Genomic DNA, 25,111 nt, shown 5'->3' with positions numbered 1-25,111 from the left:
GCCATCCGATAAGATAGCGATGGCACGTGCTTACCATTTGAGATTCTCTCAAAACAATTATCCCCTGTTTGTCTCTGTTGATTTTATTAATTTTTCATATCGAAGAGGATTTTCAATTTCGTCTCCTGCGATGAGGATATAGCCGGCTTCATCAATGATTTCAGTCTTTTGTTGATGTGATAATCTCTTACATTCATCAAGTCCCTCTTGTGACCAATTACAAGCGCGAGAAATTTGTACTTTGATATTTTCCATCAATAATCTCTAAGTTCGACACCTCAACATTTACAGATACAATGTCGCTCTATTATGAGGCAGCTGAAGTTCTAGCTGCTCCTACTAATCAAGGTGGTAGTTTAAGATCAAGAATTTTTAGCAAGAAAGATTTAAAATCACAGCCAGCTCAAATCTATGCTCTGGCGATAGAGACGTGTAAATGGAGTCCTGTGTTGAAGGATGTAATCGAAAATGCGGATCTGTTGCGTTTAGAGCGAAAGGTCAGTATTGCGATTGATGGAAACTTCAAAATAGTAGCTAATGTCATTTATAGCTAACTCCAACGTTGTCTCTTCTTCTTGTCCATGACTTACTCTTGGCAAAGAGAGGAATTGCTCTCCCAGCTACTCATGGTTTGCGAGCCTCAATTGAGCGGCATAAGGGGAGATTGCAAGCCGAGTTGACCAAGGCAAGACTTCGGAGGAAAATGAGCACCATGGAAGCTCTAAAAGCCTACGTCGAGACAGGTCAGGAGAATGCAACTGATACATCTGAAGCACCTTACCCTCGTTGGATCCGTATCAATACTTTAAAGACTACTCTTGAAGATCAGCTCGAATCTACTTTTACTGGATTTGAACGTGCAGCGACAATTGATGCTGTTAGACATCGTGGGTCTAAACGCTTGTATATCGATGTTCACATTCCAAATCTTATTGCTATATCTCCAAATATTGATCTCTCAAAGAGTGTAGCATACAAGTCCGGAGAAATTATCTTCCAGGACAAAGCGTCATGCTTTCCAGCATATCTTCTTGATCCTCTGGCTGAAGACGGTGATATTATCGACTCTTGCTCAGCACCTGGTAACAAGACCACTCATATTGGGGCTATTTTAGTTGATCGACTTCCTGAACCGGATGAATCTACTCAAGTTATTCACGCATTTGAGAAGAACAAAGGGAGAGCTGAAACTCTGGAAAAGATGGTCAACTTGGCAGGGTCAAACACGTTTACAGCACTTCATGCTGGATATGACTTCTTGAAGACTGACCCAAATTCCGGCACGTACAAGAATGTTGGTGCTTTATTGTTGGATCCCAGTTGCTCGGGAAGTGGAATTGTTGGTCGGGATGACATGCCCGAATTACATCTACCAGGTATCAAAGAAATCGTTGCCAAACCTTCTAGAAATAAAAAGAAGCCGAAGAAGGCACCGGAGCCCGTGGAAACAAGTAAGAAGGAGACAAATAAGAAACGAAAGCGCGAGGATGATGGAGATGCATTAGAAGTAATGGTTGATGACGATGGAGTCGTTACTGCTGTCGATAGCGATGCCGAACTGAAAGCGAGGTTAACCGCCCTTGCTGAATTTCAGCTGGAACTTCTTCTTCATGCATTCAAGTATCCTGCTGCTCGAAAGATCACCTACTCCACTTGTTCAATTCATGCCGAAGAAAACGAATCTGTTGTTCAAAAGGCTTTGGCTTCTGATATTGCAAAAGAAAAGGGTTGGAAGATTCTTCGTCGTGATAATCAAATTCGGGGCATGAGAGAATGGCCAGTTCGAGGCTCTATAGAAGCATGCGATGGTGATGAAGTGGTTGCAGAAGGATGTATTCGAGCCAACAAAGGAGATGAGAATGCTACTATGGGATTCTTCCTGGCAGGATTTGTGAGAGATCAAACATCAACGGTTGATCCTGAAGCCGGGCTCCTGAGAGATGAACGTGGGCATCTCGTACGCGATTTAATGGGATTCCCAGTCAGAAAGGATCAGGAAGATGCAGAGGAAATAAACATCGATGCCCAGATAGCACCCGAGGAAGCTCAAGGATTCTCACCAGAAGAAGACGAGGAATGGGGTGGCTTTGAGGAAGAGGCTGCACCGGTAGTTCAGGAGAAAAAGGAGGTGCATGCCGTTGTTAAGAAGAAGGAAAAAGCCCAGGTCAACAAACATGCCCATGATGCGATTAAGAAACGTGTCAATATGAGTGTAAAGGACAAGAAACGGCAGAAAACAAAACGATAATGTAAACCCTATTAGCAGGGGTGTTGTATATTGAAATAGAATGATGTTGTGGAATGCCTCTCATCACCAATATTAATCAGATGATACTGATGAAGATGGAGTTTTGCCGTTTTACATTAACTTCATTCGTATAGCAAGAGCTCGGGATTCTAACCTTGAATATCGACTATTCTTCCGGTACGGGCACGGAACAGTATCCAAAAGCCCGACTTCTTCAAGATGTTTGGTACATTTTGGAAATAAGCATGGCGATAATTATTACATCCGTTACCGCCAACATTCGTTCGGTTATGACGGCATCTATTAGACTAGGATCTATCATGACACACCATATATCAATGCACGGAGTAAGCTCGAGGAAGGTCGAAAGATCCTTTTATCAGCTAAAGTCATTGTGCACTTCTATTAGCCTATTGTCAAAAATACATCAAAAATTAATGAAAACACTTTCAATTTATTTGTTATTCTATAAACCTTTCTAGAAATATTTTTTAATTATTTCAATTATTTTTGATAGAGATTTATTAAAACAAGAGGATTTATTTTCTAAATTTTATATTTAATGTAAATTATTAGTTTAAAGTTGAGATTTTATAGATTTCTTGAAAATCAAGAAGTATATTAATAAAATAAGCGAAAATTGGGGTTTTTTTTAAAATTATAATAAATAAAATTTAGATATAACGTAGTTTAACACCGAGTGGGCCATATCACCGTGTTACGGGAGCTGCCTCTAGGGTCACATGAAAGTGTTTAGAGATCTCTCGAGATGATTTAGATTAGACTTTAAATAGGAATTCAATAAGATTGTAATTGATTGCAATTCTTGTAATTATAATAATAAAACTAATAATTATTTTTTTTGAATATAAAATTTTATATTGTAATAAAATCTATTCCCTTATATAGATCTTCGTTTCATTTAGATAACTAAGATAGTCAATTGCTTTTAAAATACTATTGTTCCTAAGTTATTCATTACAAGATATTAATTCTATAACTTTTAAAATTCTAACTTATTCTTTTATTCTGAAACTAATCTTTTAGAATATTATTAATATAATTTTGCAAAAAGTTTGCAAAGTTATATTTAATATTTCCTAAGACCTATTGTTCTAGGAATTATATTTTATATTTCTAGAATATTCTATAATTAATATTATATATATATTTGAAGCTCTCCTTGGATACCTAGTATCCTCCGGTATATTGTAGCTGAATTATTGAGGCCTATAATACCATTATAGCCTATACATTGGTGATTCTATAGCCTGTTACTAATCCGTCGTAACATATAGTTCAAAAAGCTTTTTGCGATTGTGTGTACATTGGAAGACATCTCGACAGATGACTGAGATGGAATTTGAGTTTTACATTGATGATTTGAATAGACTGAGTTGTAATTATTGTTACAGTACTACTTTTCTTCTATGGCGACTATTTTATGATTTATGAACTCTGAAGGCGGGGTAGCTCGGGCGTCGGATCGGAAGAAGTATGTTCCTTTGCGCGATCAAGCAGTAAGTGGAATGTTTATTTGCCACCATCCTATGTGCAAGGCTGAGGGGCAACGTTCGGTATCCGTTCGTTCACAACGGGCAACCCCGAAAGGGAGCTATGGTCCCCGAATGAAATGTTGTACCTGTCTTTTATAGTTTATTCTTCGGTCGCCGTCATTAATTCATTAGTAGATAGCTCCACCACTTACATGAATTCGCGCGTGACTGTTGAATATTCACACGTCCTTGAAATTCTGTTTCCAAAACACACTGACATTAGCGTCTGGGTCAAAAATGGCCTCTGGCGACCTAAAAATGTTAACCTCTGGCTCGCCATTGGTCAATGGCGCGATACTTCTCGTTATCATCCTATTCACTGGCTTTGTACTTACCCGTCCAAAGAAACTGGACTTGCCAATCGTTGGATCATTCGGCGCAGATCAGAGACAAGCATTGGTCGAAGGAACACGGAAGGTAAGTAGGAAGTATGTTCATCACTAGCTAGTACTGATGTTAAAGCAGTACCCGGACCGCCCGTTCTTAGTCCCTGTCGTACCACCCCTGGTTATACTCCCTATTTCAGTGATCGACGAAGTCCGAAACTTACCAGAGAACAAAACTTCGTTCATACAGGATATTCAGCGGTCTTTCACAGCCAAGCACACAGGCGTAGGAAAAGAGGCAGGACCAGAGCTCATACATGCACTCAAGCTAGATCTCACCAAACACCTTGCCAGCACAATCGATGATATGCAAGATGAGATCGGCTATGGATTGGATAAAGAACTCGGATCATGCAAGGACTGGACATCGATTCCCGTGTATCCCAAGGTGACTCGTTTGGTTGGGTTGTTAAGCGGTCGTGTTTTTGTTGGGCTACCTCTGAGTCGGGATGAGGAATGGCTGAAGTCTTCGATTGAGTATGCATTGTTGTGCATGGGAGCCCGAGATGCTATTAATGCATATCCAGAATTCATTCGAACTATTGTGGCTCCTTTTCTCAAGGAAGTGCAAATTCTGAAATACGTCAGGAACCGGGGAGTGGAACTGGTGAAGCCGCTACTCGCCACTGGGCAAGAGAATATGATCACATGGATTCAAAATCGCATTAAAAAGAAAGATCCTGAAAAGATTGCAAATAACCAGATGAGCCTCTCGTTCGCCGCTATTCATACGACATCCATGGCAATTACAGCAGCGATCTATGATCTGTGCGCATATCCAGAATACATTGAGATATTGCGGGAGGAGATTCAGCAGATTGATGGTGTCACGAAAACGAACTTGGCCAAGCTCTGGAAACTCGATAGCTTCTTGAAAGAGAGTCAGAGATTGACTCCCCCATCGCTAGGTATGTTAATCCTCGTCCTAGTAGCTAAATGTTCTAAATTTTCAAGTAACCAATGTCCGACTCGTAACCTCTCCTCTCAATCTTTCCACGGGAACCCTACCGGCTGGAAGCCGATTCGGATTCGCCGCCTGGGCAATTCACACACCGCACTTACCATTCGATGGTCTTCGATACTACAAGCTTCGTCAGATTCCTGGGAATGAGGACAGGCACCAATTCGTCACCACTTCGCCGGAGTCTTTGAACTTTGGGTATGGAAATCACGCTTGTCCAGGACGTTTTTTAGCCGCAAATGAGATTAAGATCGTGTTGATCGAGTTGTTGACGAAGTGGGAGTTTCGATTGAAGGGGGGGGAACGGCCCGAGAATATCCTGAATGCAATGATCTGTATGCCGAATCCGAGAGCGGAAGTGGAATTCAGAAGGAGGTAGATTACTTTTGGATGGAATAGGCTGCGCTGCTTCACTGGGCCCCGCGGGTGGGGTGGCCCTGTTCTACCTCTAGTCGGGACAGGGGTGCCGAATTTGTTTGTGTGTGAACGAAGTGAATAACTTCAATTCAATTACCACTGTAATATAGGACCTACGATATTCGTGGGTGCTACGTCTTCCGTATCCTTCTCGTACCAACAGTTTGAGTTGTATCCTTGTTGCGAATTGGTTAGTCCCATAAATACCTGTCGTTCAAAGCACAAGACCGACAACTTACCAGTGTCCCAAATCAACACATCCATTTTCCGCTCTATTTCACGCCCTCCTTCTGCTTCTCTAGAAAGAATGCCATCTTCCGTCAGTCCCGTCACAGGATCCGTCACAAGATCAACATTGTTATTGGTGAAGATAGGGTACCAGGTGTCAAGCTTCAATGGACGTTTGCATCCGAAGTGACTCTTCGATTCCAGCTTGCGTCGCAAATTGTCATCGCTAATCTGATTGTACAGATGATTTTTGGCCATGCCGACGACAAACTTCTGCCACCACGATCCGATGTGGAATATGCGCTTGGCCACGAAACCAAACTGAGAGGAGTGATTAGAGAGTTCAACAGACACCAGTAGATTGTATGGGATGACTTTACCTGTGCCATACCAAACCATCGGTAGCTACGTTGTACCAATGGAATGTGAGAGAACACTCACTTCCTGGACCCGCTTATTGAAACATCGTTACGAGGCAGACAATGTCCTGGACTTCGCTGGTACACCGTCAACTGCTTCACCTCAGGATAAATACTCGGAATGGCTTGTCCGGCGGATTGCCCGGTTCCAATGACTGCTACAGATTTGTTTTTTAAATCGGCGTCTTTTGGCCAACTTCCAAGATGCCATTGTTCGCCTTTGAATGTTTTGAGTCCTGCGATATCGGCCTTCTTAGGCATGCCAAATGCTCCCGCAGCACTGACAAGCTGACACACGTTAATCTCTGCATATATAATAATTTCAAAAAGCTCAAGTAGCCTGGACAATGAAGCCATCCGATCTGCATTACAGCGATTTGGGAACGATAGTAGACTGGAGGCAGGTCCCGCAAGAAGAGAAATTTCACCTACCACATTACAGCACCATATTTTCTGAGAACTGCTCTTAGAGTCTTGAGTTTGAACAAACCACAATAGGCGTGAGTCGTCCCATGTGGCACTGACAATCTCTGTGTTGAAAGTCGTTGACTTGTCGAGCTGGTATTTCAGCGCAAACCCTTCGAAATATTGTTGGATCTCTGCTTGTGGAGCGTATGTCCTGAGTCTTTTTAGAGTATCGTTTGTTAGCCATCTAGGGATTCATGCCTAAGGCTAGACTTGAACCAAATGTGATATATGGAAATGTTGGCTGGACCGAAAATTGAAAATCAAACGAACTGATGCAATAGATATCCCGACATCTTGCACTACCCCATATTTTATACAAAATTTGGAATCTTATAAAATATTAATTATGAAATTTATATTGAATTTCAAATTAATTATAGAAATTTATATAGAACTAATAATAATTTAAATCAAAATTGAAGAGAAACTTAATATAATTATTATTACAAAAACCTATAATATCGATTGTTTTATATTATATTAATAATATAAAAGATGATCAGTTTTTTGTATTTTTGTTTATAAAAATATTTATTAATGTTTTAATAAAGAATAAAAAGAGATTTTAATTGATTAAATTAATAAATTAATATAAAGATTTATACTTTTTATAAGTTGTATAATTAAAAATCTAATAGAAAAGATTATAGATTAATTTGTAGAGAAGAATTGGATAGTTTAACTTATTAAGAGATATAAAATATATTTTAAAAGTTGGTATTTTTGATGTATTGATAATTTATATATTAAAGTTAATAGTATTGAATATTTTGAATACTTTTATAATTTAATTGATATTATTTTTGTTTTGTTATTGATTTATATTATATAAAAAGTTTTAATTAAAAAAAAAGTTTTAATTAATAAAAGCGATTATAAAATATAATATATTATTGAAAACCCTTTATAATTGAAATAAGAAAGATTTTTTTATTGATTTGATTTATATAATGAAATAGATTATAAATATTAGTATATATAAAAGAAATAGAATTATAAAAGTTAAACAAAATAGATCTCGAAAGTTTATTAATCTTTTAATATATATTTATATTAATAATATTGTGAGAGTGAAAACACGTGACTTCAGGGTCACGTGCTACCAACGTTTAGTATTTATAGCTTCTCTTCTGTAGACCTAAAAATATCATCGAATTTTCTATCTTTTAAAGTTGTCTCCTGAAGAATTGAATGCCCAGCTCTTATTGTCTCCCTTATCTCGCTATTGCGATATAGTGATTTATTCTATTTTACTATATATAATTACTTGTTTTATATTTGATATATATAAAGACTTTTCTTATATAATTATTACTATCTTTTACTCGTTTATATTGATAATCTATACAGGGAAGAAAATATTGAAAGATTAAATAGCTATATGCAAATCTAAATTCTTAAATTATTTTTAGAAAGTAAATGGTTATTAAATATAATAGGTAGATTAAGGTAACGAGAGTATTGGAATATCTATAAATAATATAGTATTATAATTTATAATTGTTGCAATAAGGGAAACATTGTTTTCCTAAAAACTCAAAACTGATATATAACCTTTTAATATAAAAGTAGAGAGGGAATGAAAAAACTTTATTATTATATTTATATTCATTACAATATCAAAAGAATATATTATAACTATTTCAAACAAAATAACCTTCTATGAAAATGCTGGTATTATTTGAAAATCAAAAGAAAATCTTTGCTTTTTCAATTTACAAATTATATAAACAAAAGGACACCAGAATAAATAAGATGAAAATTCAAAAATTTATAAAACTAGAAAATTCCTATAGAGTTTTGATTATATATAATTAGAATGAAAATAGACTAATAGCCATCTAATAAATATTCATTAATAATACAAAAATGAATTCTTTCTTATTTAATAATAAAAAAGAAACAAAAAACAAAAATACTTTTTTAACCAAAAACTATTTCGAAAACTTGAAAAAATAGGAAATTACAAATTAAAAAAAGTCCAATATTAATATATCGAAAAAGTAATAAAATATTGATTATTATAGATACAATAGATCTCTTTATAATTTTATAAACTTTTCGCAAAGTTATAAAAAAAAATAAAAGATTTCGAAATTATATAAAAACAATAATATAAAATCTTGCTACCCTTTTAAAATTGTAATCTATAATAATCGATTAAGAATAAAATATTAGAAAAAAAAGGAAAGAAATCATTTTAAATAAAATGGAATTTATTAAATTTAAAGGAAAAATTAATCAAATAAGGAAAAGAGATTTGATTTCTAATTTGGTTTTTAATATATCAATTTTGATTATTGTATTTAACTTTTGGAAACAAAAAGATATTCCTGAAGTTTTAAAAAAAGAATTATTTCTTTAACAAGTAAAGAAATAATGAAAAATCGAATTTATTAAATAAAAGCAAAGTATTAATATATTTTTATAAGATAAATATATTAATATTATATAATTTATTGTTATTTTGAAATAATTAAGTAAAACAAATATCCCATTATTATTCCTTTCTGAATAAAAAGGAATATTATAGTTTCAAGATTCTAATACTATAAAATAATATAAAGGTATAAAACAATTTCAATACAATTATAGAATGAATAAGGAAGACTTTTGTTTTCGAATTCCATTATAAATAGAAAGAATTCTTCGAAAGAATATTAAAACTATAAAAGAATAATAATAAAAAGATTAGGATTGGGAATGCAAATTTAAGCCTGCTTTTTTTAAAGAGTATTTGATAAATAATATTTATTAGAAAATATATTCGAAAGATTATATTTATTGTTTTATTAAAAAATATAAATAGAAAAAAGAAGATAATATTGATATACTTATATATTTTATATATCAATATAATCAAATTACTTAATGCTTGATTAAAAACAAAGCTTTAATTAAAAATAAAATTATTAAAACTTTTTTGAAAAATATTTCTAAAAGAGCTATTTATAAATATATTATTGAATTTAAAATAAATCTAAAGAAATCTAATATAATAAAATAGAATAAAATCTTTCAATAAATAATACAATATATAAATAATGAATCCCAATTTAGGATTTTTAAAGTAAACAATTCTGAAAAAGATTTGAATTTGAAAGAGTTAATTGATATTATCATTTCATTTAAGAAAACTAAAATGTAAATCAAAAGTTCTATTATTCCAAAGATAAATAATATTAAATAAATTACAAAAATACTTGAAAACTTTTCTATAATAATTCAATAAAAGAAAGCTTTTAAAAAAACAAAAGGAAAAGTATAAATATTTGATTTTTATTTGAATTATAGAATCCCTTTTATTATACAATTCCAAATATCAATATACTATTCCTTTTTAGGTTTGAATAATATATAAGATAATATAAATAATAATATAGAATATATTAATATCATTTAAAAAAGATATTATTATTTTTGTTAAAACCAATATCCTAAAAAAGAAGATTACAATTTCAAAAAGGATTGTTTTATTTTTAAAAAGTATATTAATTATAAATATATATATTATAATTAATATAACAAACTATTTTGAGGATTAAAGAATATAAAGGAGAATCCTTTATTTATTATTTATAATTATAAAATTCAAAGTTCTTTTGTTAAAGTAATAAATTTAAAAACTAAATTAAATGAATAGAATCAATTATAAAAAGAAATAAAGTAAATATAATTAATTGAAGATATATATATTATAGAAATTCTCAATATCAATAATTCAGAAAATTTTATTATAAATGAATATATTAATACAATTAATTCTAAATCTAGAAAATATAACCAACCTTTATATAATCCTAATAAAGTTCATAAATTACTTATCAAAAACATAAAGAATCAAAATTCTACTCTTATTTCAAAAATTCTTAAATATATTCATTTGATATCTTTTGAGAAAGATATTCTTAATTATAATAGAACCAAACCAGATATTGAATTTATAAATATTCAAGATTTTAATAAATCAGAAATTATTTATAAAAGAATTATTAATAAAACTAAAAAACCAAAAAAAAGAATAATATTTAGACTTATAACAAATACCTTCAATAATATAAAAGAGTTTGATAAAAATATTCTTTTATCAATTATTAATATATTTCTAAAACTAATATTTAAAGAATATTCAATTATTTGGAAAAAATAAATAATTAAAATAAACAATTTTATTATATTTTCAAAATTGAATAATCATTTGATTAATATTATCAATCGATTTTCTATTAATTTTTAATCTAAAATCTTAAAATAAGTAAATTATATTAATTTAATATATATTACAAATGAAAATAAAAAAAGCCTTTCAAAAATTAAAATTAATATCAATAATCTAAATCCAATCAATACAATTTCAAACTCAAAATCCACAATCAACCTAATCGATTTTATTTTGATTAGAAAACTTAATCTATTTATTAGTCTAATCCAAATAATTATTGTAAATATCAATATAAACTCCTTAAATCTAAAAGGAATTTGTAAAAACATTTGTATTATATTAAAAGGAATCTTAAATATAATTAATATTTATATTATAAAAAATATTTGCAATAAATTATTATTAAATATATTATAATTTATTATAAAAAAGATTAACTTTATATATCAAAGTAATATATAATATCTTACAATTATAAATAATAATAAAGAAACTTAAATTAATATTTAAAATATTGGGTAGAAGTTTTAAATAATAATGTAATTGAAAAACTAAATATTAATATATTAAGGAAACAATATATCAGTAATTTCCCTAATTCCCCCAATTCTTATAACTTTACAAACTTTTTGCAAAATTATAATAATAATAAGATAAAATATTTTATAAGAATATATACTTTCTTTAATATTGAATTTCAGAAATTCTATTTCAATATATTAAAAAAATCAAATAAAAGAAAACACATTATATCCTCTCAAACCTTTAAAGAATTATTTAATATTCATATTATAAATAATAATATAGAACAAATAAATATAATATATAAGAACAAAACTATAAAAATCCACCCTTCGAATTAATTAAATAATATTATTAAAAAACCCTCTAATAGAAAAAACAATTAATTTGAATATAATCAATTAAGAAATTCATATCAAAAGCTATTTGGAAAATGGAAAGAGTTTCTTATATCCCACTTCAATAAAGAATCTGAAAGATATCGGTTTATTTTAAAAAAAACAAAGATAATTGATTGCAAAGATCTTTTAATAAATTTGAAAAGAAATATATTAATAATTTACCTTTTCAATCGAAAAAGGATCTTAATATTCGATTAAATATATATTAAATAGATATAAAAGGATATAATTCTATTACAAAGAATTAGAATTATTCCTTATAAGGCTTAGCAAACTCCTAATTTCCCAATTCCAAAAGCCTTAATGAAAATGGTTTTTATTATATTTAAAAATAAAATAAAACAAGGAATCTTCAAATCATATAATAAGCCCTATTGTAATTCATAATTCTTAATAAAAAAGAAAATCCCAAACGCCTATCGAATTATCAATATTATAATAGAATTAAATCGATATACAATTCGAAATACAAATCTACCTTCTAATATAAATACTTTTATAGAAAATTTTGTAAATTATATAATAACTTTATTAATTAATTTCTTTTCTAATTATAATCAAATATTTCTAACTTTCGAAAATAAAGATTTAATAATATTTCAAATCCTATTTGATTTTTTTTAATATATTATACTTCTCTAAAGAATAATCAATTCAATAATTCAATTTTATTATATTATTATAAAAATTCTTAATAATTTAATTTCAATAATAGTAATATCCTTTTTAAATAATATTAGTATTAAAGAATCGAAAATGATATATAATAATAAAAAAATAATATTGAATATATAAAAGTTTGTTTTAAAATATATTTAAACAATTAATAGAATTCTTAAATATCTTAAATATACAAACTGTATTATTAATACAAAATTTAAATAATATTATAATAAAATAAAAATAATAGATTATATAATTGAATTAAAAGAATAAAAGTTTATAAAAATCAAAATCAAAAAGATCCTTAATTAATTAGAATTTAAATTAGTAATAAAAATTTGAATATTTCTAGATATTTGTATATACTATAAAATATAAATTGAAAAGTTTGTATAAAAAATAGAATTATTATATTATTTATTTAAGAAGGATATTGAATTTTTATGAATAATTAAATAAAAACAAATAATGAAATTACTAAAGGAGAATTTAATTAAATTTTCAATTCTAATATTTTTAAATTATAAAAATATAATAATTATTAAACAAATTGTTTTTGAAATAAATATTAATATTAATAAATAAAGAGTATATTTAGAATAAAAATTTAAAAGAAAATATATTATTATACATTTTAAAAATGGATTATAAAATAACATTGAAAAGAATTATAATATAATAAAAAAGAAGTATAAAGAAATATTAAAAGTTTTTTGAAAATATAAATTCGATTTATATAAAATATATTTTATTTTAAAAATAGATATTAAAGTTTTAATTATTTAATTGAATTAAATAATAATAGACCTTCTTAAAATTTTGATTATTTAATAAATCGTATAAATTAAATTATTCAACTTTGAAATGTAATATATTAAAGATATAATTTATATTGCTATTAATAGATTTTCAAAAAGATTAATTATATTCTTTGATATATTTAAAAAAAATAAAAAGGAAAATATTAATAAATAAATTGTAAATCAATTCAATAATATAAAAGATATTTTTATTATATATAACTTTATAAACTTTTTATAAAATTATAAATTGAATAAGGAATATAATAGTGAAAATCAAAAGATTATTTAATATCTAATTAATTTGTAATATTTCGAAGATATAATAAATCAAGAATTTTCGAAATTCAAAAAGTGTATCTTAGAATTCTTTGTATATAAAAAGTGTTTATATAAAAATGGAATTCGTAATATATTGCATTATAAGATTATCAATAAATAACAATAAAGAATATTATTAATTGATAACTTATATAAAGTATACAATTATAAAAGAATTGAAAGCATATTTGATAAGGTATATAAACTTTATTATTGAAATGAAATGTATAAAGATATCAAATGATTCATCAAATTCTATTCCAATTGTTAGAAATGATAATTCAATGTTTAAAAAGAATCCTTATATTTTATATAAATAAGCATTTGTTAGTAAAAATGCGGTTTAAATATTATATATATACTTTTGAATAATAACTATAAATACTTTGTTTTTTTATAAAATGATTTATTAAATTAAATTAAAATTAAGCTATTAAGAAATATAATATTGTAAGTTGTTATTGCTTTTATTTGAAATATTATTTATAGATATTCAGTTTTTAATAAGATTTCTATAAATAAAGGATTCGAAAATAAGATATATATTGAATATTTTTTAAAAAAGTATAAAATCAAATGGATATAGATCTTTGTCTATAATTTGAAAATAAACAACCAAATTGAATAAGGATATAGATTTATAATTAATAAATTAATAAAGATAATAAATAATAAAAATAAATAATTATATTATTTGAATACAATATTGTTTATTAATAAAGTAATTATATATCGATTAATCAATTTGATTTTATTCTATATAATTTATGAATACTATTTGATATTATTTATAAAAATGCAATATAATATATAAAAAGTTTTAGATTGGGAAAAGATTATTTTTTGTAAAGATTTTTTGGTGTTATATTTTCATTAATTAGAAATATACGATTTAGATATGGAGGAAATGATAATATATAAGAAACAATATTGTTTGAATGAAAAGATATATTTTAATAAAGATAATAATATAATTAATAAGAAAATCATTATAAAGAATATAGTTTTTTAATTTGATTTACAATCAAAAATCGATATATTTAAAAAAAGGAAATTTGAATATTAATAGTTTGATCTATATTATGTAAACAAAGTTTTATTGAATAAAAATATTTATATTCTAAAAGAAATAAATAGAACTTTAATTGATAAAATTTATTCAAAAATCTGCTTTAAGAAGTTTGTTAAAAAAGAAAGAAAATATATTCTAGTTGAAAAAGAAAAAGAGAATATAGAAGATATTATTGAAAATGAACTTGAAAATCTTTTAGAAGTATTGTTAAATTTAAAAAGGAGTAAATGAATTGTTCAATATTTTATAATAATAAAGAATATAATAGATTATATATAAAAGAATTAAAATATTATATTATTAATAAATATCAATACTTATATCGTAATAGAAATCTCAGTTATTAATTTATCAATATAATATACTTTTTTAATAATATTAAAGTAATTGATAGAATATCAATTATACATTAAAATAAAATAGAATAATAAATTTCGTTTATTTTTATTAAAAATCAAAAACTTTTTTATTTGAATTAAAAATACATTTTTTTGTATTATATCCTTTTATTGTTTTTATAATTAGATTATTTAAAGAATTATATTTAAATTTAAAAAAGTTAGAAAAGTTTTATAAAGATAAATAGAGTTTCTATTTTCTTTTTTCATTTGAAATTCAAAATATTATAATCCTTTATTTAATAACTTTTTATTTCAAAAATATCTTTCTTGTTTTTTTTAAATCCTATTTTTTATTAATTTCTTTTTTTTATATCTTTTTTTAAAAATACTTTTATCTTTTTTATAAAATATAATTTTACAAACTTTTTGCAAAGTTATATTCAATATAGACTTTTACAATATCGAACGAAAACAATAATATAGATTCAAATTATTATTTATTAAATAATCAATTTCCAGCCTTTAATAGTAATAAGAAAGAATAAGATTAAATTATAATAATTAATATATCAAATATACGATTTCAATATATATAATATAATACAATAATTGTTAGGATGAATAATAGTAATGAATCAACTAGTATATTGTGGCACCAAGACTTTTCATTGCTTTTCTATAACTATGCAAATTATATAATTTATATGTGTGCGGGCCTCATTCGATATACAATAGATTTGAGAGGTTCATTGTTATATATTTAATTGAGCTGGTTACGTTTTGTTTTGTAATAGAGCCTTTCTCTTTATATTTTATATCTCGAGAAATGTTTGCTTTCTTTTGTATTGTTTATTCGGAATGTAGATTACATCATTGTATCGTTGTATGCCCGATCTTATATTGCATTCCAAAAGTAATTTCAATCTTATTTAGGTATTACAAATAATAAACAAATAAATAGTGGTATTCTTATACACCTTATTATTTTATTGATAGATTATTAATAATTCTATAAAAGAGGTCTTCTTGCTTTTAATATATTTCCTATAATTAGATTATTCCCTTTTATTTATTTATACAAAGATGATTATATTACAATCCATTATTTCAATTATTATTACTGATTGATTTGCAACAGTCTTTTTTATATTAGTTATTCCTATTTACCTTTGATATTCTAAATGAATTGCCATCTTTTTTAATAATGAATTTTATTATTTTGATAAAGGTTCTATTACTAAATATAATTATTATTATAAATAAAAGAAAATCTATTTTTCGATATCTTTTTGTTTTGTTTTTAATATAAATCTTTTATATTAAACTTATACCTTTTAATACTTTACTTTAAATAATAGCTAAAAGGATAAAGATATCTTTGAAATAGTGATTCACTAATGTAATTGATATATCAAGATAATAAAGGTTTTTCTTCAAAAAGAGATTAAATAAGGGGGGACTTATAAACTATAGTTTGTAAAGGAATTGATTCTTTTTTTAATATTCAAATTGAATAGAATTGATAATCTTATAAAGTATATTATAAATTCATATCGATTCATTATTAATTGTTTTACTTTTGTTTTTTAGTACTATTAATAATTGATTTAATAATTCTTAAAATAATTTATTTATTTTAAATATTACTATTATAGCTTTTATTATATTATTAATTGTTATTTTAAATTTGAATGAAGAAAGGGAATTCATAATTCTAATTATATATTCTTGTATTGTATATATTATCGCTAATACATTATAGGGTATTCAAACTTCTTCAAGGTTTTTAGATAATAATCAGAGCTTAAATATAATAATTGGTTTTCTAGATTACTGTTATACTTCTACTTTATTGAATTGAATGGGCTTTGTTATCTTTATAATAGTTTAATAAGGTTTTCGAAAAGGTTTTATGAAATTGAAGAGGAATATAATTATAGATTCTAATGAATCCGAAAAATTTATTTCTGAAAAGAATAATATATCAAATCAATTTTATCAAATTATCAATGTCTTGTATTATCTTTTAGATAAAAGTATATTAACTTTATTATTTGAAAACTTAAATAAAAAGAATACTTCTTCTATTATATTTCATTGTTTTCGATTTAATAAATTCGTAATTAAATTTATTATTTCCCTTTTCACTTTTAAATTATTATAATTTGCTTTTTGTAATATATCAATACTCTATTCTTATTCTATAAGCTCTTTTAAATTCCGAAAGAGAATTTCCAATATTATTCAATAAATCTATATTAATGAATTTGATAATCAAATAGATTTGTTTTAAAGGCTTTGTTTTGAAAATTTTAATATAAAGTGGATTTCCAAAAAGTAATAAATTACTATTAGTTTTTCGATAGGAGTTTGCTTTATTAATAAGATTTGTAAAAACAAAGAAAAAGAAATCGATAATCAAAATGAAATCAATAAAGGGGGTAAGGTTGATTAGATTGGATTTACAAATCCCAAAGAATATACTAATAATATAAATTCTATTTTTTTTAACAATCAAGATATTACAATTAATCTTTTAAATTAAATAAATGAATTAGGGAATTGATTTTAATCTTTTAGAATTCTTTTTATATAATAAATCATTTAGGTTTGATTGTTAATATATTATAAATTCGAAAGAGTTGTTTTTTCTGATTTTTTTATTGAATAATCCTTTTTGAATAATTTGATATAATATATACATTCTGAATGTAAATCTTGTGAGGTCTTTTTGTATCAAATATTTTTAAACTTTTTTTTTATTTTCTTTTTTTTTTATATTAATAATACTTTTTCTTTATAATATTCTTTCATCACTACTTTTATATTTTCTAAATTATAAAATACTTCTTATATATCTTTTATCAATTAATAGTCCTTCCATTATATCAGGTATTGTATATCTTTGCCTCTTTTTTTATATACTAAAATCCTTTTCACTTTATATTTTATATAATCATCAATTTCTTTTAATAATAGTAAATCGGTAATACCCTATTATTTATATTATAATTTGAATAAGGAGATATAAAATATATTATAAATCTTATAAATAAGTAGTAATCTAAATTTGTATATTTGCCTATTAGTTTTTATATCTATTATGATAAAGAGGCTTATAAATCGATTAGAGAATTTTTTTTTAGATTGTAATTATTTAATATTCTTTATATTTAATATCATTTTATCCCCGATATTATATTGCCGTAATGATCCCTTTATAATGTTTTTGTTTTTCTAATTGATTATCGATTTCCAGAATTCTTTTAGCTTTTCTTTTTCTTTTTCTAAAATATTAATGCGCTTATATACTGCCGATACCCTTTCCTTTAAATCAGCATTCTCATCAATATAATGAAATATGGATTGGAACTCATATATAGCCTGGAATAGGTTTGTATTGATTGTACTATGCTATATTGCATTATATATAAATTCAGTAAAGGGCAATAGCGATATTTAATCGTTTTATTTATAATTAATATAGTAATTTATATAATGAATCAAATTTTGGTTTTATTATTCGATTTGATCATTGATTTACAAGTGGAATGTTATTAATAGTTTACAATGAATTCGCAAGTAAAATATTAGGCTACTTCAAAATTTATTAACAAATTACAATCCCCTATTAAAGATTATACTCTCTAATATATCAAAGTCTTTAAATACTATACTGATTATAATATTAACTAATTTAGAAAACGATATTGTCTTATTAATAGTAATATATTGAATTAGCTTTGTAAATCTATTAATTATTATTAAAATAGAATTATATATATATTTTTTATATTTCAAAAAAGATAAATCTATAATAAAATCTATAGTTATCTCTTTTCAAAATCCTTTTAAAATAGAAAGGATTTATAATTCATTATATAACTTATATCTTTTAATAATAATTTACTAATATATTATATATATTTTGATATATTATTTAATATCTTTTTTTATTGAAAATCAATAATATTTAGATTTCAATATTTCTAATATTTTAATAATACTTTAATAATCTTTAATAAAATTATTATAATATATTTCTAAGATTTTTATTTTGAAAACATTATTTAGTAATATATATATATTTCTTTTATATTTAAAAAGCTTGTTGATGTCTATCTATTATAATAAAATATTTCCAATGGAATATAATCTTTATTTTAGATATTCTTTATTCTTTATAAAATCGTTTTCTTTTTGAAATTATAATAAAGCTTTTTCTATTAATTCTAATATAGATTCGAATACTATTTCATTGGATACAAAAATATTAGTAATCCGATGTGATATTGATTATTTATAATCAGTTTTTATTAATGAAATTAATTATTTATATAATAACAAATTATATCTTTCCTTTTGCAAGTGATTAATAATAATACACAGGGATTCCGTTTTCACAATGGATTTGTAAAATAAACTTATAATAATTATAATACTTTTTAATTTATTCTGAAGTATAAATAGTATATCATTGATACTCTTTATATCGATAGCGTAATCGGAGTAACGCGATAGCCCATCGATTGAATTCAGTTTCTCTACCCTATATATTATTTCGAAATTGTAGATTACTAATACTTCTGTCTATCTAACTTATCTACTATTGAGGATCTTTTTCATTATAAAATATTGTAAGCTGTTATAATCCGATTTCATTACAATTGTATACTAATTATCTATTAAATAATAGCACTATTATATGAATACAATATATATTACTAATAATTCCTAATTGTAAATGAAATATCATTGTTCTATAAGATTTAGCTTTTTCGAATAAAATATAATAAAATGTTATCATTATATTAATACTTTTATAATCCTTTCTTTAAATAATTATAATAGGATATATTCTAAAGTAAATATTAATAAATTGATTTCAATTATAATATAAAGTGATAATTTGAAATGTTTGAATATCGATATTATAATGAATATTTTTTTTAATATTTTAAATATATCTTAGGTTTCCTTTGTTTATATAAACTCCCTTATTATTTTATTTTTTTTTATTCCCTTTATAAAAACAATTATTTTGTAAACTATTATCAAATAGGTTTTAATAAATTATTAATAAAAGTTCACAAAGTTTAGAAATATTTATAGCTTTTTAAGATTTGTAAATATTGATTATTCTATAATAGTTTGAATATAATTAGATTCTATTATTATTTTCACTTTCGAAATAATGAATTCTAGAAATTCAATCTTATAAATATAAAAGATATATTTTTTCAATTTTGTAAATAATTTATATTTTATAAAACATTTGAGGATTTTGTAAACATTTTATATATAGCTTTTTCTATTTTCAAAATAAATCAGAATATTATTTAGATATATTATATATATAATATTTATTAAATTTAATAATACTTAATTGATATATATTTGAAATGTTATTGAAGTATTAATCAAATTAAATAATATAATTAAATATTCGAATTGTTTATATTATATATAGAATATTGTTTTTTATTTATTATCTTTCTTAATATAAATATAATAATAAACATTTTGCAAATTTAATTTAATAAAAACAATATCTTATCAAAATCAATCTAAGAATTTATTGATTAAAAATAACAGAATTCAATTCTTTTTGATTATTCTATTTAGATTCCAATAATCAATACAAAGCTAATAACCTCCTCCCTTTTTAAAAACAAATATAATTAATACTTCTACCAAATTAATAGACCTCCTTATTTATCCCTTTTTTTAATATTCTATTAAATATTCTTTTAATATTATTAATTCTTTTTCAAATAAAAAATAAATTGATCTTCAAGGAGATTTCGAATTGGCTTCGAGATCAATACAATACTTCATTGAATAATATTCTAATAAAGTATTACTTTCTTTTTCAAAAAAGGTTTATTAATATTCTTAATATTCTTCAGGGATATTTAATATAGAAAGTATAAATACCCAATAATATTTATTATTTTTATAATAATAAAATTAAATCTTTAATAATATAATATATATATAAATATCCTTTTTCATTTTATTATAAAGTTTATTTATAGAAATCATTTCGAAATTATTAAAAAAAGAGTAATAATAAAGAGATATCAATTTCCAATTAATATTTAGATTTATTATTTATAATTAAAATAATTCAAATATAATATCGATTTTAAATAAATCTAATATAATAATAATAAATTTGTAAATAAAGATTCTTTTCTTTTTCTTTTGATTTTTTATTTTGATAAAGAATTAATAATTATTATATAATAATATTATAATATTATTTATAAATATTAAAATTATTTCTTTTTTAATAAATAGTTAATTCTATTCAATATATTTGAATTATTGAATAATATTAACTTATATTTTTGAATCAATAAAATATCGAAATATTATTGATTTATTTTTTGATTGAAATATTACTATAATAATAAAGATAGTATATTCTTCTATTTGGAAATCTAATATTAATGGAATATTCAGAATAATAGCTGAATTTAAGTGTTTCTTTATTGAAAAGATTATAATATAGTTTTTAAATATTCTTTAGATTTATAATTTCCTTTATAATATTAATATATAATAAGGTTTTAATAGTTGAAAGTATAATATTCCTTTTATTAATATTTATAATAAATAATATTCTTTATATAATTTATATATAATATTATAATAGGTTTGATATTAATTAATTTATTTTTTTGAATCTTTTTTTGAATTGATTTTAAAAATCTTATAACAATATCTATTTATTATTTGATTTCAAAATGAATTTATTTTAATAGATATTGTGAATTTTGAAGTGATTAGATTCATTTATGAAATTCTTATAATTTATTAATATCTTATTTATAATAAAGCTTATTTATATTTTCTAATTTATAGATTTGTTTTATTAATTCACTTTTGAATTCCAATTGTTATAAAAACTTCAATATTCTTTTAGCTATATATAAATATAATTCTATAAGAAACCTTTCTTTTTGAATATTATCTATTTTTAATTCGATATCCTTTTCTAAGCTTTTCAAATAGTTTATAAATGTATTTATTAATTGTTTTAATTATTATTTTATATAAATAATTTATTAAATTATTTATTACTATCGATTTCCTTTATTTATAATAGAATTATATATATATTTCTTGAAATCAAATTAGTTTAAATCAATATTAACTGATTTATTCTTATATCAATATTATATTAATAAAAACTACTTTTCAAAATATTAAATAATATAATCGATTTTCTTTTTATTTATTAAGAAATAATATTCATTATTACTTCAAAATATAATTTCTATTTAAAAAAAGAAGTCTTTTGCCTTCCCAATATTCTTGTTTATATATTTCTTCAATCTTTATAGTTTTAAGGATTTCCCCTAATTGAATATAATAATCTAATAAATCGATAATAATAGAACTACAATATTATCATTATTGATTGAAAGGAGAATATATAAATTGTATTTTATAACCCTTTTATAAATCTATTTTACTTTTTCTATTTCCTTTATTATTTTGTTAAACATTTCTTTTTAAATTAAACCATTTACAATATCAATTCATCATTATACTATCACTTAAACATCGATAATCATTTTTTGAAGGCTTTGATTATCTCTATTAATAGATTATTATTATTCCATCATTTAACTTTCATTATTATCATTTTGAAGAAACCCTTTAGCACCTCCTTCTAATTAGCTTGAAATTATACTAAGGAATTCTCCACTATCTTTTTCAAATATTCTTTTTATAAAAACTATAATAATATTGATAATAATTCATTACTTAAATTAATTAATAAATTATCTCTTTTTTGAAAAATAAAAAGAATTATTAAAATAAATAATAATAATGAATCAATTAGTATATTATAACACCAAGATTTTTCATTGCTTTTCTATAACTATACAAATTATACAATTTATATATGTGCAAGCCCCATTCGGCATACAGTAGATTCAAGAGGTCCATTGTTATATGCCTAATTGAGTCGGTCACGTTTTGTCCCGTAACAATAATAATTATAGGAAACAAAGCTATACTAATAATAATAAAGGTTTATAAAGTTATTCAAATATTTTCAAAAGAAAAATGATATATTAAATATTTAAAGTTTAATAATTGGATTGATATTTAAAAAGATTGTAAAGATAATTTAAAAGAAATATTTATAATTATTATTATTCGAGATAATCTTTATATTAAAGTTAATATATTGATAAAACAAATAAAGATTAATAATAAAAAGATTCTTATAAAAATAAAAAAGATTTGATATATATAATAAAAGGTTATTAACAAACTTAGTCTACTATAATATCATTTTTATAAAAGTATTACCTTTATTATAATCCTTATTATAATATATAGAATTAGATTCCAATATAAGCTAATCAAAATAGTCAAATTGATTAATTTTGATATATTATTAAAAATAATTAATGGAAAACTCATATATTGATTAATAAATCTCTTCAAATTTGGAGTGTGGGTTAATAGATACTTGATATCTTTTGAATTTAGAATGGTTTTCAAAATCTTTGATTCTAAGTAAGAATTTAAAGTTTTTAAATGGAATAATAAAAATCGAAAACAATTTAGTTTTAAATATAATATAATTGGAATATTTGAAAAAAAAAGTTTCAATTATTTGAAAGATGTTTTATTAATAGGAAATTCATATATTGAATTCAATATTATATTATTTTTATTTTTTAATAAAAAAGTAATTACAAATCTAGAAAAATAGTTAAGATTGGGAATCATAATAGTTGAAGAAGATAAAGAGTTGTAATAAAATTATTTGATAAATAAATGGATTGTAAAACAAATTATATTATTGGGAAATGAGAAAGAGGTAGAAAATATAGAATAGTCTGAATTGTGTAAATGCTTATTAGAAGTTTTAATATTAAAGGATTGGTATTTAATTTTGAAAGAAAAATTCGTGATCAAATAAATCGATTGGATGATTATAGCTGAATTAATTCTGTATAGATTTAAAAGATTTTATAATTTTTATCTCTATTATTTAGTGAATATGTTAGATTTCAAAATTATTTGAATGAAAAACGAGTATTTTATTTATTATTTTAAAACTGTATATAAATGTAGGGATTGTATCAATGATATATAAATATATAATAAGTATTTTGTTTAATTCAAGTTAAATGAAAATGTGAATAAGAAAAGGAAAAAAAGGATCCTTAGAGTTTTGAAATTTCAATCTTTAAATCCCTTAACTAATGAGCTAGTATTCGAATTGGAATCACTCGTTATTTTTACAAAAGTTTATAAAATAAATAAACGAAAAGCATTGGTTATTGATTTAATCCTTATTATATTAATAAATCAATATTCCGATTTTGTATTTGTATTAATAAAAATATATTGTTATTATAATCGATACAAAAAGCAAAGACTTGGTTTTGTTTATTATTATTATTACATTTTTTAATAATAAGATTATAAACAAAATTTAATATTTTGAAAAGAAATGATTAAACAATATATGAATTAGAAGTACTATTTGATAATAATATTATTTCTTATATTTATTATTTAAATAGAGGAAGATTTTAATTGTATTTTTGTATATAGAAATATTAGGGATTTATATACTGTATTCAATTATAAGATAACAAATTATATTATAATGTATATTATATATTTCCATAACAAAAATAAAAAGAATATATTGCAAATTAAAATCATATATGAAAAAGTTAAACCTTTTATTCTAAATAATATAAATTAAAGAATCTTAATTGAAAGTATATTTGATAAGAACAAGATGATTTTCAATTATGGATTCTTTTATAATATTATAATTAAAAAATAATATTAGAATTATATCAATTTAATAAAATCTAATTAATATATAAATAAATAAAATAATTTGTAAGTATTTGTAATTGAAGGGAATTCTATTTCTATTTAATTATATATAAATATATATAGAGATAAGCTATTTATAGTTATAATTGTTTTATATATAATTATAAAAAAAAGAAATGATAGAATCTTGGATTCGATTTTTAAGAATGATATGAAATATCAAAATCTAAAAAATGTTTATAGCAATTTGAAATTAATCTTCAATAAGATAGTTATATAGAATAAATAATATGAAATTCCAGGGTTTATTATCGA

General features: G+C 23.4%; 2 protein-coding genes across 2 annotated transcripts; both read left to right on the top strand.

The window, feature by feature from the left end:
* The first annotated feature begins 76 nt into the window (after positions 1-76).
* On the top strand, positions 77-2,694 carry Bcrcm1. The gene is made up of 2 exons (XM_001545534.2): positions 77-497; positions 551-2,694. Exons 1-2 carry the CDS (start codon positions 297-299, stop codon positions 2,246-2,248), a joined length of 1,899 nt encoding a protein of 632 aa, XP_001545584.1. The 5' UTR covers positions 77-296; the 3' UTR covers positions 2,249-2,694.
* Positions 2,695-3,824: 1,130 nt separating this feature from the next.
* On the top strand, positions 3,825-7,131 carry BCIN_10g05870 (hypothetical protein). The gene is made up of 3 exons (XM_024695720.1): positions 3,825-4,221; positions 4,270-5,098; positions 5,145-7,131. Exons 1-3 carry the CDS (start codon positions 4,042-4,044, stop codon positions 5,528-5,530), a joined length of 1,395 nt encoding a protein of 464 aa, XP_024551514.1. The 5' UTR covers positions 3,825-4,041; the 3' UTR covers positions 5,531-7,131.
* Positions 7,132-25,111: the final 17,980 nt, after the last annotated feature.

The sequence above is a fragment of the Botrytis cinerea genome, chromosome 10, assembly GCF_000143535.2.
Source record: "Botrytis cinerea B05.10 chromosome 10, complete sequence".
NCBI classification, from domain to species: Eukaryota; Fungi; Ascomycota; class Leotiomycetes; order Helotiales; family Sclerotiniaceae; genus Botrytis; species Botrytis cinerea.
This window is presented reverse-complemented; position numbering and strand designations above follow the sequence as displayed.